The 15,847-nt window shown below is 44.5% G+C and overlaps 1 protein-coding gene and 3 non-coding genes across 5 annotated transcripts; all 4 read left to right on the top strand.

Moving 5' to 3' along the window:
• Positions 1–3,066: 3,066 nt before the first annotated feature.
• Positions 3,067–8,927, top strand: Rabggtb (Rab geranylgeranyltransferase subunit beta). 2 transcript variants are annotated; one of them, XM_021195701.2, is made up of 9 exons: positions 3,067–3,110; positions 4,003–4,110; positions 5,132–5,329; positions 5,672–5,777; positions 6,431–6,483; positions 6,597–6,707; positions 7,130–7,255; positions 8,057–8,206; positions 8,497–8,927. In XM_021195701.2, exons 1-9 carry the CDS (start codon positions 3,108–3,110, stop codon positions 8,635–8,637), a joined length of 996 nt encoding a protein of 331 aa, XP_021051360.1. In that variant the 5' UTR covers positions 3,067–3,107; the 3' UTR covers positions 8,638–8,927. The 2 variants fall into 2 exon arrangements, with proteins under 2 accessions (XP_021051360.1, XP_029393866.1); XM_029538006.1 differs by lacking the exon at positions 3,067–3,110 and adding an exon at positions 3,392–3,462.
• LOC115063889 lies at positions 3,814–3,893 on the top strand. Its single transcript, XR_003843757.1, has one exon. It is a non-coding gene; the product is annotated as a small nucleolar RNA SNORD45 (small nucleolar RNA).
• Positions 4,345–4,425, top strand: LOC115063890. The gene has a single exon (XR_003843758.1). It is a non-coding gene; the product is annotated as a small nucleolar RNA SNORD45 (small nucleolar RNA).
• On the top strand, positions 5,402–5,472 carry LOC115063891. The gene has a single exon (XR_003843759.1). It is a non-coding gene; the product is annotated as a small nucleolar RNA SNORD45 (small nucleolar RNA).
• Positions 8,928–15,847: the final 6,920 nt, after the last annotated feature.

The following is a 15,847-nucleotide window of genomic DNA, read 5'->3' as shown; positions in this document are numbered from 1 at the left end:
TTTTTTTTTTTAAGATTTATTTATTTATTATATGTAAGTACACTGTAGCTGTCTTCAGACACTCCAGAAGAGGGCGTCAGATCTTGTTACAGATAGTTGTGAGCCACCATGTGGTTGCTGGGATTTGAACTCCAGACCTTTGGAAGAGCAGTCAGGTGCTCTTACTCACTGAGCCATCTCACCAGCCCAGCCCAGCTCCTTTTTTAAAAAATCTTTTTTTTTTTTTTTTAAGATTTATTTGTTTTATTTATATGAGTACACTATAGCAGCTTTCAGACACACCAGAGGAGGACATTGGATCCCATTACAGATGGTTGTGAACCACCATGTGTTTGCTGGGAATTGAACTCAGGACCTCTGGAAGAACAGTCAGTGCTCTTAACCCCTGAGCCATCTCTCCAGCTCAAGAACACAGCTCCTAATAGTGTCACTTCCCATGGGCCAAGCAAATTTAAACCACCACAGGCAGAGCTCAAAGCACATGGGTTTTAGATCTACAACCTGTCCAAGGTCAAAAGTCAGCCTCTAAGATTCCAGACCTTGTCGGGCTGTGCTTCCTCTGAGCATTGTTGATTTATTAGGACTCACAGATACACAGACAACTAACCAAATCCACTAGGCATCTCACACTTAGGAGAGAACTGATTTCTGTAGCCAATCACCCCATAAACCATAAACACAGTCCTACTCACTGCTGCTCCAGATGAGGGTTAAAGTATGCGCCATGTCTGAGCCTGGACAGTCCTGAGGGCTTGTCATCTGAAGCTTTCCTGGAGAACCATGAAAAGACATTTGGCCTGGGCTGGTGAGATGGCTCGGTGGTTAAGAGCACTGACTGCTCTTCCGAAGGTCCTGAGTCCAAATCCCAGCAACCACAGGGTGGCTCACAACCATCTGTAACGAGAGCTGACACCCTCTTCTGGTGTGTCTAAAGACAGCTACATTGTACTTGCATATAATGATAAATAAATCTTTGGGCAGGAGCAAGCAGGATGGGAGCGAGCAGAGGTCCTGCATTCAATTCCCAGCAACCACATGATGGCTCACAACCATCTGTACAGCTACAGTGTAGGCCTCCCGTTCTGATCTATGACAATGCCCTTGACAGTGAGTCTATCTTGGGTAGCTAAGCACTTGCTCCCAGACTGATGAAGAATTCTGTTCAAGAACATGATGTACATAAACACAGAGTGAATACATCAACAATTTAATTATACTGAAGGAGAACTGAGTCAGCACCAAGAGCACTGGCCTCTCTTCCAGAGGACCTGGGTTCAACTCCCAGCACCAAGGTGGCAACTCACAGATATCTATGACTCTGGTCTCTGTGGGCACTGAATGCACCTGGTGCACGGACGTACATTCAGGCAAACCCTAATATACATAAAGAAAAAAAATAAGTAAAATTTAAAAATAAATTACTCTAAACCAGCTAGAAAGTATAGAAAGTAGACATCCACTAAACAGTAGCAATATAATGTGTGTCCTACAGATCGTTTTACATTTTTCTAAGTCACATTTTAAAAAGTGAAAATAGATTACATTAATTTTAAAATATATTTAACCCAACATTTCTAAAATATCACTTCAGCTAACGATGCTTCTCCACCTTGTTCTTTGGCCATTTTACGCATGTGTATAATGCATTGTGATTGCTCTTGCCCCCTACCATTTCTTACCTCCCTCCCACACATCGGCCTCGTTTCCTCCTTACAACCCTCATTCCCACATTCATGTCTTTTATCTTGTGACTCACTGAGTTTAACTGGGGCCGTCTGTGCGGCCATGGGGTTGGAGAAGTTCACCGATGCCTGATCACCTTACCAGCAGGCACACATCTAAAGAGAATGACTCCCCTTCCCAGTATGTGTCTGTACCCATTAGATCCGCACAGAGGGGCAAGGCCCCAAAGTCCCTTCCCCATCTATGACTGACTCTTGTCGGGGTCATTCGTGTGCAAGCCCAGTGTAGATAAACACAGTGACTCTGAATTCAAGGTTGCAGTGGCTGTCATGTCCCGAAGATGGCTTCTCGGCCTTTTCTGATTACTTTCTCTTATACACTTTCTGTGTCCTTCTTCTATGATGGTCAGTCACTAAGCTTTTAGAGGTCAGCCCTCAACTGATGTATTCTCCGGAGAATCTTGGGCAGCCAAGCGTCTCTGCATAGAAAGGCTTTTCTGAATAGGGCTAAGAGTAGCGTTTGTATATGGATATAAGCATAGATATTCAGAAGGCAGTTAACAAACTTTAGAATGAGAAGCGTGGCACACAATTTGTATTTTACGATTACAGCATTTTCCAGTTTAGACTAGTCACATTCTAATCCCTCACATGGCTGTATCTGACATCTTGGCTTTAGAGTGATAAATGAACTTATAACTAGTTTTATTGCAGCTATAGTTCTTTAGGGTGGGGAGGCATACTTTATTCTTTGAAGAGGTAAACTGGGCGAGGGAGGGGGTATCGCATGCCTAGCATTTTTCGGTTGTGAGTTCAAGACCCAGGACTTTTTTAAAAAAGGTTAAAAATGAAGAGGTTAAACCATATTAATTTATCAGTACAGAGTGGGAAAATTAACCTTATTTTAAGGGTTTCTGGGATCAAAACCAAGCGTGTATTTTCACATGGTGTCTTTCAAGGATCTTCTTTCCATAGCAATACATGTGGCGCTTTTTGATTAGCTGGGTAACAGACATTCTATAACTGATCAATCTCCGAGGGGTTGGGGGGTAGGGACTCGAGCTCAGGGTGGCTTCCAAGTGCCTACACAGCTGAGAATTTGGACCACTGATCCTCCTGCCTCCGCATTCCCAGTGCTAGGATAACAGGTCTGCACGAGCACTCCGGGTTTGAACGCAGTGGTTGACATCAATCCCCGGGCTCTTGGCAAACTGAGCGACTTGGGGTCCTTCAGGCAGACTCGTAGCCGGCTGCCTCGTGACCGCGGAGTCCTTCAGGCAGCAGTGCGACCGGCTAAATCGCGGCCGCGGGGTCCTTCGGGCGGAGCGTGGCCGGCTAAGTAGGGCGTGGGCGGGCGCGTGTGCGCAGGCGCGCGGGCCCTGACTCCCTGTGCTCCCGCGCGCTTCAGTCTTTCGGCCGTCGGACATGGTGAGAGCACCATCCCTGCGCTGCGCGGAGGCTGGGGCGGTCTGGGTGGTCGGGTCGAGCTGCGGGGCGTCGCGGGCTCTCGCAGCAAGGGGAGCAGGAAGGCCTGCAAGGCTAGCATTCTTGTGAGACCCAGGCTGGCCTGGAAGTTCTCCGCAATGCCCCTGCCTCGGCCTCTTTAGGCCGTCCTTGGACCGCTGCTTGAGCTATGGCTCAGCGTTTTCTGTGATCTTATCCGCGGACCGTGGGCGAGCCTTTCTGGATTGGGCCGCCTGATGTTTTTCCTTACATCGGGGACTTGTGCGTGCCTGTTTTTTCAAGGTTACATGATCATTTACGAATATTGTTAGAAAAGGTAAACATTTTAACTGGGATGGAAGGAAGTCGGCCTTGGCCCACGCCTTTTAATCCTATGACACTTGAGGCAAAGGCAGGCGGCCTGGGCTATGCTGGGAGTTCCAGACCAGACAGGGCTTCATAGCTGAAACTCTGAATAAAATAAAAAATAATTTATTTTGACAATCGCTTTGACCTACTTGTGGGGTGAGCCTTAGATCCGAAGGTGGAATTTGGAGCTAATGAGTCTGAGTATTTAGCAAAGGGGTTAACATTTGAGGGCTGTAGAAAGGTGCGCTGAAGCTTCAAACTTGTTAAGAGTGTATTACATTTTCTGGCATAACTCCACAAAGATAAGCGTCAAAATTCGGGTCAATGATGAGCTGGCATGTATTCTGAATCTAAAGTTGATTATAAACCACTTTAGCTCTAGAATTACTCTGAGACCTGAAAGAAAGTACTGTGATCTGGTTATGCATGGGTCTGAGTGTCACCTTTTCAAGATGGTGAATGGAAACCACGTTAGTAATGATGGGATCTCTGCTTTTTTTCTTGGAAGGGCACACAGCAGAAAGACGTTACTATCAAGTCAGATGCGCCTGACACCCTGTTGCTGGAGAAGCATGCCGATTATATTGCCTCCTATGGCTCAAAGAAGGACGATTATGTGCGTATTTTTTCTCTGTTGAAAGTTATCTAAGACTTAACGGCAATAACTATAATGCTTATCAGTATAATACTAACGGAGAGGCCTGATTTAAAATGCATTGTGACAGGCATGCCTTGTGTATCAGAGGTTGGTATTTAACCACATCAGTCATATGTGCTGGTACATAAAGGGCGGAAGGGCAAGGCTGCTGGCACAAGGGGTGCTCCTCTCTGTCTGGGGTATAACCTTGAAGGTCAATGATGTGTTGGCATGTATTATCTGAAATCGCTGATGTGTCATAACACTTTAGCTCTAGAATTACGCTGAGACCTTGAAAAGGTTTTACCTAAACTTGATGTAATGGTGTGCCCGGGGAAATGGTGGCAGGAAGGTTACCACACCCCCTGTGATGTCAGCAGCAAGGGTGGCTGAGTTTGAGAAGGCCGGAACTGGGGGGAGACCCAGACCCTCCAAGGAGGAATCATTTGGGTAAAAGTATTTGTGCAGCAGCTCTCTGCCTTAGAACATGGCATTTGGCTATCTTTACAGTTTTTCAGTTAGTGGGAATCAGGCGCGAATGTGTGGCCTTCCTGCCAACTGTCCACCTGATCTTTTTGGATTTGGTGTGGCAGCACGGCCAATAAGGCCTTCACCTGAATGAACGTTTGTGAGGTAATACTTCATTTGGTTTCCATCTTTAGCACCGTTTATCTTCCTGTGTTCATAGAGTCCATTTGTAGAATGCAGTAATTGGTGCTTGGTAGGAATGAATATTGCTTTTGCTTAATCTACCTGAGGTTGGCACTTGGAGACTAAAAGTCGTGGTTCTCAATCTTGCTGTCTCCTTTCCTCACAGTTCTGTGTGTTGTGGCGAGCCCGAACCATGAGATAACTTTGGTTGCAACTTCATAACTAATTTTGCTGTTGGACCTGAAGGGCCAGCAACTGCCACTCTAAAGCCTTAGTTGTTCACAGCTGACTTAGGGAGAGGTGTGGGTGATGTGAAGTCAGAGTGGCAAGTCTGAGATGCTTCTCCTAGGAATACTGCATGTCCGAATACCTGAGAATGAGTGGCGTCTACTGGGGCCTGACCGTGATGGACCTCATGGGACAGCTTCATCGCATGAACAGAGAAGAAATACTGGTGTTTATCAAGTCGTGCCAGCATGAGTGTGGGGGAATAAGTGCTAGCATTGGGCATGACCCCCATCTTCTGTACACACTCAGTGCTGTTCAGGTGAGCCCTTGTGAAACCTTGCCACTTGCTGTGACCACCCAAAGGCTACTTCCCTGTGAAGTCTGTCCCACAGGTCAGTGATGTCATGGCATGTATTAGCTGAATGCTAACCTGATGCAGGTTACAAATGACACTGAGACCTTGTGAGGTGAACTTCATGTGTATGTTACTTACTGAAGCGCGACCAATTCAAATTTGGTTTCAATGAAGAGCCAGAGGATATAGTTAAAGCCTACCTGTTTCTTACCTTATCAAGGGAACAAGAAATTTATAGTAAACTTGAAAGGGCAGGGTGGGTGACTTAGACCTAGAGCAAACCTTCGACACTTGCTTGTCTTTCAGATTCTTACTCTGTATGATAGTATTCATGTTATCAACGTAGATAAAGTTGTGGCCTATGTTCAGAGTCTACAGAAAGAAGATGGCTCCTTTGCTGGAGACATTTGGGGTAAGACCAGTTTTCAGTTTTTGTCAGCAACTCCTACTCAGAACATCTTTTGTTTTGGTGTAGTAATCATAAGATTTCAAGTTGTTCCATCTTTTCAGGTCCCACTAAGCAGTTGGTCTAACTGGAATAAAATGGCCTGCTGGAAGTCCCAGCATGCCCCGTGCTGGTTTGTCAGCACGCCACACTAAAAGATAAGGTAGGTTCAAGTTTTATCTCCAATATTTACTCCAATAATAATTAACCTCCCTGAAGGTAAAGACGTGAGGAGGTCTCTAAAAGTTTGTCAAATTAGTAAATACCTTGACTTGGGAAGTGGAGAATTGTTCCTTTGGTTAATCTAGATAATCTGGGGTGGAGCAAATGCAGTCCTGAGACCAGCTGCTTGGTGGGATGTGAATCTTTATAAAGTAGGGTGCTAAGTTACTTAATTACTGACCTGTGGGGGGGGGGCAGTAATCCTTCCACTTTGTGGCTGCCTTTCTTTTCTGGGCCCTTGTAAGCTGCTTAGGCCTGGCTGGTTTCCTCAGAAGTTGGGAATTGCCTCCTAGTGAACATAAAGTTGGTAGTCTTGGCTTTGGGTAGTTTAATGGGTTGTACAGGTTTTGTTCTTACGTGACTTGGTAGCATTTACATGTCTGCCTTGGCTCTTTTAGGAGAAATTGATACAAGATTCTCGTTTTGTGCGGTGGCAACTTTGGCTCTTTTGGTAAGCTTTGACTTGTGTTAAAGGACCGAATTAAACAGTACTGGGTAGCTGTAAAGGACTGAATTAAACAGTACTGGGTAGCCGTAATAGGCTTACTTCCTTTCTCCTCATAGGGCAAGCTTGATGCTATTAATGTGGAAAAGGCGATTGAGTTTGTTTTGTCCTGCATGAACTTTGATGGTGGATTTGGGTGCAGACCAGGCTCTGAGTCTCACGCTGGACAGGTAATTCTGCAATTAAAGTTTATAGGGGCTTTGTGTTGTGAATGGCCACACCTTCTTACTGAGTTTTGTGTATATGCTGGTCTACACAACTTCATCCTAAGTAAACATCAGTGTTCCTTACTGGCATTTGTTTATGTGGGGTCTACATTCTGTGCTGTTCACTGACCGTGAGGCTTACTGTGTAGTCCAGACTGTCCTTAAGGCTTGCTACATGCTGGGATTGGAGGCATGAGCCCGACTTATTCATACAGATGAGCTAACCTTACCCAGTGTAGAGAACATTGTGCATAAGTATAGCATTTCATTGTTGCATTGAACCTAATAATACAACCTAAGATACAAAGATGGAACTTTAGTAATTTTGGTAGTGTCTGTCATTTACTGTTAAACTATACCTGTGTACTTTATGTCTGTAATTTTAGATCTATTGTTGCACAGGATTCCTGGCCATAACTAGTCAGTTGCATCAAGTGAACTCCGACCTACTTGGTTGGTGGCTTTGTGAACGGCAGTTGCCCTCAGGCGGACTCAATGGAAGACCCGAGAAGGTATTGTCTGTGGTGGCTCTTTATGCTGTAACCTTGGGTTTGTGGTGTTGTGCTTAGAACTGAGGGGTTCTCAGGTGTAGTTTTCAGGTCCCTTAAGGAGAGAGCTTGGAGTCTCATTGACATGTACAGATGCTCAAGCAATACTGAGGTTGGGGGTGGCCCTGCTTTTAGTTTAACCGCATTACCTGGGAGGCATAGGCAAGAAGTCTGAGTTTGAAGCTAGCTGGCTCTATTAAGGGGACCTAGTCAATTAATAAATAAAAATGGATAGTGAACACTTCAAATGTTGCTAGCCTGAGCTCTGGATCTATAGTTAGTTTCTGTGTGGAGCTTGCTTTGTGAGAGGGGCAGACAGGAGAGAATTAGGTATGTGCTAGTTTTATTTGTGATGATGAGCCCTGGGGAAGTATCTCCCACAGATAGCATCTAAACAGGGCCTGAGTTTTTAAGCCAGTAACTGAACTGTTGGGCTGAAACCTAGAAACTAGGATATCTGCATGTGCCTGTTGGTTAGACTGATTTTATATAGGGACTAAGGCTTTTGTGAAGTCTCAGCATATGGAAAATGGTCTGCCTAGAACATCTTACCTGTGACCTCAGCTGTGCACTGAGTAGGACACTAAATCCATTTATCAACTACGGTGCTGAGGTGGTCTGAGAGACAGTACATGGGAGGTAGTCTCAGCTTGCCCCACAATCATTTCTGGGAACATGGGATAAGACATTTTTAAAAAATCCATCAGCTATGAAAGAATACAGTGGTGAAGTAGAGCAGCTGTCTTACTGGCCCCCCTCTTCTAGTTACCAGATGTGTGCTATTCGTGGTGGGTGCTGGCCTCCCTAAAGATCATTGGGAGACTTCACTGGATTGACAGAGAAAAGCTTCGAAGTTTCATTTTAGCATGTCAGGATGAAGAGACGGGAGGATTTGCAGACAGACCAGGAGATATGGTAAGTACAATTCTGGCTTTGCAGTTTTTCATTGTTGATTGACTTTCATGGTTACAGGCATCTCTAATGTACTAAAAACAGTGCCCTGTAAGAAATAGTGCAAAGGTTGCCTTGGGTGTTTTGTTTTTTTTAATGTATAACAAAGGCTAGAGCTGATAGTGATAATTGTAGTGATTATTGGCTATGAGGTCTAGTATTAGAAATACTTCAGAACTTTTTAAAGTGGTATTCAAAATAAACTTGACTATGGACAGATAATTGAGTCTTACATGTTTATGAACTTCCCACAGGTGGATCCCTTTCACACCTTATTTGGCATTGCTGGATTGTCACTTCTGGGAGAAGAGCAGATTAAGCCTGTTAGCCCTGTCTTTTGCATGCCGGAAGACGTGCTTCGGAGGGTGAATGTCCAGCCTGAGCTAGTGAGCTAGTCTGATGGGATAGATGTTTCAGATGCTTTAGTGTGCAATATGAAGCGTTTGTCAAACCTAGACGTGACTTAATATTTTATATATCGTATGTTAATGATAAATTATATAAGGATTGTAAAATGTTGTATTTAGATCTTTAGTCTTCTGAGTCCTGTTTTTGTTAGTCTTATTTAGAGCTAGTATTTAACTGATGCCTCCCTGTGTCCTATTGTCATGTAACAATTATGGAAAGTGATTTCTGTTGATAAAAATGAAACTCATGATTTAAATAAAGGTCAAAATTGAGTGGCTGTTGTGTATATAACTTTTTATTTAGAACTGAAACACTTATAAGTGTGAATACCTTATTTATAGTTGGGGCTGAGGGTACATTTTTCAGGGAACTCTAGTCTGCTGTTTGGATTTCTCGGGCATGCAGTTGAGTTAGCCAGGATCCTGAAAGTCATCCCCAAAGAATTGGTCCACTCCATAATGGCTTTAGGTGTTTCTTGATTGGGGGGGCTGTGTGAAGTGTCTGAAGGGTTTGAATGGTTTTTCTGGGTGGGTTGCAGGTTGGGTGAATAGTAATGGTATAAATGTAATTTTGGCTCAAGTGTATAGCTGCTCCTGGGTCAGAGTTACTACAGATAACTTACTATTGAGGACCTCTACCCCTTAATATTTAAGGAAGGAAACATCTTCCTCTTTGAGAGCCCTACATTGCACTAGAACTCAACATCTTTAATAGGGATCTCCAAGTGTGTTTTATAATGTCTCCTAATTGTTGCTTAAGCACTGCTATCATATTGAGGCTATACATAACTAATATAGTCTGCATGTCTTTAAGTGTTATATTTCTGTGAAGACATGCTGTGGCCAGCAACCCTTGGAATTGGGGGCTTTTAAAAAGTTTCAAGGGTTTAGTCAATTATGAGCGCAGGCAGGCATACATGTTCCTTGAAGACCACACCTACTTAAAACAAGCTGCTTCCCTCCCTGAGTTTTCTACAGGGGCTATTCCTGCTCAAACTATACTCTTGTGTTTGCATGTACTAGTGTGAATGCCCTATTAGCTGGAGAACATTTATCCTTAGTTCTGTCACCTAGAAATTATGTGTTGATTGTAAAGAGTTTCCCAAGGGTTTCTTTCGAGCAAGGCTGTAGTTTGTATTTACCCTCTGCAAAACTGCAGTACTAGAAATAGGACAGTTGAGAAATGCAGTTTTTATGCTGTTCATGCGGTCTCACCCGTGTTGTGCTGTCCGGTACTATGCCATGTGTATAACTGAGCGAAGACTAATTTTTTTTTTTTTTTTTTTTTTTTTTTTTTTTTTTTTTTGGATTCAGGGTTTCTCTGTGTTGTTCTGGAACTCACTCTGTAGACCAGGCTGGCCTCGAACTCAGAAATTCGCCTGCCTCTGCCTCCCGAGTGCTGGGATTAAAGGCATGCGCCACCATGCCCGGCTTGAAGACTTTAATTCTTAAACATTGAGTATTAGGCACATGCTGTTGTACTGAACACCAGAGGTAAGTGTACTGGGGATGTCCCTGTGGGACGTATTAAATATACAATACCCTGTGTACCGTCCTCAGAAAGGCCCCCTCCTTCAAAATGAACTGTTGACAACCCAGGTTGTTAGTGGGCTTTAAATTGTTGCGCCTGATACGGAGGCTTACAGCTTCCAGAATCACGTGATGAGAATAAACTGGCATAACCCTGGATACCAAGGTGAGAAACTAGCTGCTCACACACGAACTGCGCCTGCGCTGTGTGCATCATGTGCTTCCTGCGCCTGCGCGATTACAGCACTGCGCACGCGCCTAGCCTCCCGCCTTGTGGGCGGTGTGGCCTCCAGCCTTGGAGTGCGCGAAGCCACGCGAGCAGAACCTTGGGTATCCGAGAGATGCTGAGGCAGGAGGCCGCTTCGCTCTCCAGTTCGCCACGCCCGACGCCGTCGCGGAGGGACGCCCCGTGCGGGAGCACCCTGGCCTCCGCGTCCAGGCCGAGCACGGAAGGCGCCGTGGCCGACAAGAGCAGCAGCAGCAGTCCGGCGCCGGTGTCCGCGCCAGGCAAGGCCCTGGCTCACCTGGTCACCTCCTCGGGCGGGCGCTGCCCCCGGCGTCCTGCTGGAGAATGCAGTCTGGCCAGGATTCCACAGTCACCCATGCAGGGGGTGGTTTGTGCCTTTAATCCCAACTCTGGCGACTACGGCTCAAGGCCAGCCTGGGCTACAGAGTTTCAAACCAATCAAAACACAGGGGAGAAAACGGTTTCATTAAGACGTGACAGGAGGGGTTAGGGTTAGCCCAAGTAGTATTCCCGTGTAAAGCCTCAACCTCTTGTTTTAAAAGGCAGGTTCTTTGTGGCTCAGGCTGTCCTGAAGCTCTTTAGTAGGAAAGCCTGTCTGGAGACTTCGCGCAATCCTCCTTCCTTAGCCTTTTGAGTACTGGGTAATACCACCATGCCTGGCCTTTAACTTTTCCCCTCTATGAGTATATGAGTGTGCAAGGGGTGGGTGTAGAGGTCAAAGGACGACTTTCCGGAGAAAACTCCACCTCCACCAAGAAGGCTCTGGGACTCCAACTAAGGTCTGAGTCAGGCTTGGTGGGTAATGCCTCGCTATTCGTTGAGTCATCTTGATGGTCCCCTACTTCTTAAAATATATGGTGAATATATGGGAGATTGTGTGTAAGTTTTCTAATCGTAGAGAGCTGAGCTTTGGTTGATGGATTTTACTCTTTAGATTCTAGAATGGAATGATAATAGGTTAAAGTGAGCATCTTATCAAATTCAGGTGCTTACTATTAAAAATGAGGCCTTCTGGGGTCAAGTAGACGGCTTACCCGTTAAGGGAAGTAGCTGTTCTTTCAGAGGTTTAGTGTTCCAACCGCCAGATCCCACATGGAGACTGACCACTGTCTGTAACTCTGCTGCCAGAAGATCTGCTGCCCTCTTCTGGTCTCTGTGGTGCACAGACATGCATGCTGGCAAAATACCCATACACTTAGGTGGCAAAGTCCCTCAGGGTGAGCTCAGCTCATTACGAGAACAGGGTTGGCTGGGTGGGTTTTATGAGTGAAGAGTTGGCTGGATGTTGTGAGGAAAGAAATAGTTAAATTGTGAAGTCGTCTCTGTTTAATATTAGGTAAAAAGCACTTGAGAGAAAAAAGCTTACGAATTACCATGAGGATGACCTATCTGACAGTTCTGAAGTGGGAACCTGGTGCAGGGACCTGCGCCTTGTACAAGACAGACCCACTTATTTTGCATGTAGACATGGGCCTGGTGGCATATGATCTTGAGTAGGTATTTAATGAGTGTGTGCTGTTTTCTACCAGACGAAGATCAGGGTCTCCCCTTACTGCTCTCTGCCTTATCCTTTTGAGGCAAACTCTGTGGCAGGAAGGCCCCGTGCCCTGATTGTTAGATGGGTAACAAGCTTGGATCTGGACTCTGTCAAATGGCTGTACAGCAGGCGCTCTTAACCACTGAGCCACATCTCCAACATCTAACTTTTAAGTTTTTCTTAGAGATAAGGTCTCTGTATGTACCTCTTGCTGTCCTGGAACTGGCTATGTGGACCAGGCTGTCCTCAGACTCACAGTGCTTGTTTTGTTATTGTTGTTGTTTTGTTGCTTCTTTCGAGAACAACAGTTTACTGTTTCGAGACAGAGTTCCACCTGCCTCTGCCTCCTCAGTGCTGGGATTAAAGGCGTGAGGAACTGAGTCTAGCTACTTTTATGTTTTTAGAGGGTTGAGAAAATTTTAAAAGACATTATTTCCTGGCATATGTAATTCAAATTCCAATATATAGAAATTATTTTGAAAAAACATAGCTGTGTTCATTGATTTACACACTACCTAGGCTGAACCCCTACTTCACTGCCAGAGTTGAGCCCCTGACAGTGACTGTGTGGCCCACAAAGCCTAGACATTTGTCCTCTGCTGCAATTGGAATGTTCTCACCTTGTGTAGTGTGGGAGATGAGTGAAGGCTGTTAAGCGAAAGCCTGAAAGTCGTTAGGAAATGAATGTCAGCAGGTGACCACGCCCACTCAGTCAACAGGTTCTTCAGCTAGTGAGTGAGGATAAAAAGAAAAAAGGACAACATTGTAGCATGATCCCAGTCAATTCTGAGATTGAAGGCAAATTTAATTTTCCCATCTGCTTTTAATACTGTTTCAATTACATGCAAGTATTTTGGGTGAGCAGTACAATAAGGAACAAGGGAGGCAGGAGGCAGAGTCTGTGATTACTCTGACAGTTGTTTAAAAGGGATTGTTAGAATGACCAAAATACTTGAGCCCACTTCCTTGTCCAAGCCCCAGATCTTGCCTGAAGCCCAGTTCTCCCACCCTAAGATTACAATGCCTGCCTTACCCTACTTCCCTATTATAACCTGAAGTTAGATTCTTGCCAAAACTTACTTCCTTATTATGCCCTGTTGTCAGATTCCTGCCTGAGCTTACTTCCTTGTCATGGCCAATGTCAGATTCCTGTCTGAAGTCCATTTCCTAGTACTTGGCCAATGTCAGACTCCTGCCAAGTGGCACCCCAAAAAGCTCTCCACAAGCAGGAACGGGGAGAACAGATGAGTGTGCAGGAAAAATAAAATGTCCATGTAGTAGTGAAGTTTTAAAAGTATGGAACGAGCGCTGTAGGCCAACACTTAAGAGGAAGGCAGAGGAAAAGGGCTTGGTACAGGAAGCTGTGGATGGTGTTAGGAGGGCTCAGACATGATGTGGAAGCCAAGGGTGTAGAAAAGCCCTGTTTTTTCATTTGCTTGTTTGTCTGTTTGGAGATTCTATGTTAGCAGACACTGTGCTAGGCTATTTATGTACACTGTGTGAAATGTTATGACGTGACTGTGAAGTAGGTAGCATGTTGGTAAGCAACTCTCTGAAAAAGTGCGGAGTCTGAAGCTGAGACTTCATAACACCATTTACATAGGAAGAGACATTCAGATGAAGGAGTTGATGAAGGAAAAGATACTGAATTATAATATAAACTACACCTAGTGACTGAAATGACCCTTCTGATTTTAGCAAGAGTAGTCTCAGTGAACTCATAGACTCAAGACCCCTATCAGAATATCTCTTTAAGCAAGAGATGTGTCTCAGGCTGGTCTCAGCTCATTCTGTAGGTGAGGGAAACCTTGAACTTGTGAACCCCTTTCCTGCACCTCTCAAGTACTGAGTACACTTGGTTTATGTATGCTGGGGATGAAACCAGGGCCTCAACCATACCAGACAAGCACTCTACCCACGACGCCACGCCCCGAGCCCTTATCAGCATGTGCTGGTACATGATTATCAAGCCAGTGTGATGGTACATACCAGCACTCAGGGGGCTGAGGAAAGCAAATCTTAAGTTGGAGGCAAGTCTGGGCTACACAGTGAGTTCAACTTCATCCCGAGATTCATAGTGAGATTTGCCTTAAAAATAACAAACATAAATTATCATTAATAGAAAAATGCATGAGAGTAGAGGGGAATCCTTAGGGACAAGGAAAGGGTCAGAGTAGGAGGGGCCAAGAGAGGATAATAATGGAAGTGGGATATGATCAAGATACCATATATACACATATGAAAATGTTAGAATGGAACCACATACAATAATGCAGACTAGTATGGTTATGAATAGAATTGCTAACAATCATTTACATTATTATAATTTTTTAATTAATCAGATTAAATTTTATAGACAATAGTTATGTAAATTTTAGGAATTAATATATAATTCCTTAATGCTAATCATTAAGAATTAATCATAAAATTTCAAACTTAGATTCATCATTTGGAAACAAGAGATCTTATGCTACACACAGAGCTGCATCCAGTTTTCCTGTTGGTACAAGCTCATCTTCTGCACGAGATACCACTTACCCACATACATTTAGAACTCCATTATCTGCTGGAAATCCCCAGAGATCAGGACATAAAAGTTGGACACCACAAGTAGGATATTCAGGTAAAACTGATGATCTTTTGAAATGTTTTAAAGGTTCATAAATTATAGATTGGGTGGCTAGCTCATTTGAGGTTCATCTATCACTGATAGAGAGGACTGAAAGGTGCATCTATCACTGACCCCTGTGCACCTCAGGGCAGGCTAACATGGCTATGAGTTTGCCATTCTTGTTTATGCATTAGTAAATGCAACCTTGTGTTATTTGAACCGTTCTGACCCAGACCCAGGTGGGAAATCTCTCTCATGTGATACTTAAGTGAAAAACTTGACCCTAATAGTACTCATTGAGTGTTTTTTTTTTTAAAAGATTTATTTATTATTTATTATAAATTAAGTACACTGTAGCTGACTTCAGACGCACCAGAAGAGGGCATCAAATTTCATTATGGGTGGTTGTGGTCCACCATGTGGTTCCTGGGATTTGAACTCAGGACCTTTGAAAGAGCAGTCAGTGCTCTTAACTGCTGAGCCATCTCTCCAGCCCTGAGTGTTTTGTTTTGTTTTGGCTTTTTTGGTTTTTCGAGACAGGGTTTCTCTGTATAGTCCTGTCTGTCCTGGAACTCACTTTGTAGACCAGGCTGGCCTCGAACTCAGAAATCCGCCTGCCTCTGCCTCCCGAGTGAATGTTTTTCTAATACTGAATTTTAAATTAAATGTACTCAGTTTTGCTGAGGAATCAGTGAGACATATTTCGTGTGCACCAATTTCCTAAGACGTATAAAATTATGTCTTGGCTACATGATGTGTAAATTTTGCCTGACTTTTCCTGGGAAGGTAAGAACAAACATCTGTTCACCCCAGATACTAAAAACAAACTAAAGAAACGACCCAACCCAAGTCTAGCTTGGGAACCCCTGAGATTTGGGGCAGGAACGTGGGTAACTCAGAGCAGCTGCTTCTCAGAACAGCTCCCCCAGCCATGGCTGAGAGCTGTGGTCCTGCCTGCAGACAGCCGCACCTCACCTTTCTTCCTCCCAAGGAGACTGCTCTGCCTGTGCTCTGAGGAGAGATGGAGTCTCCATAAGGGAGGGCTTCATTCAGAGGGAACACCTACATAGCATGTGTGAATACATTTTAAGATGCTATTTTTTGTTGTTTTTATGATCTTTGAGACTGGGCCTTTTTGCTCGGATGTCCTGGAATTCATTCCGTAGATGAGGCCGGCCTTGAACTCAAAGATCCTCCTGCCTCTGCCTTCTGAGTACTGGGTTAAAGGTGTGAACCCTCATACCCTCATGCCTAGCCTTTTTTTTTTTTTTTT

The sequence above is a fragment of the Mus pahari genome, chromosome 4, assembly GCF_900095145.1.
Source record: "Mus pahari chromosome 4, PAHARI_EIJ_v1.1, whole genome shotgun sequence".
Taxonomy (NCBI): Eukaryota; Metazoa; Chordata; class Mammalia; order Rodentia; family Muridae; genus Mus; species Mus pahari.
Note: the sequence above shows the minus strand (reverse complement) of the source record. Positions and strands in the feature narration are given on the sequence as shown.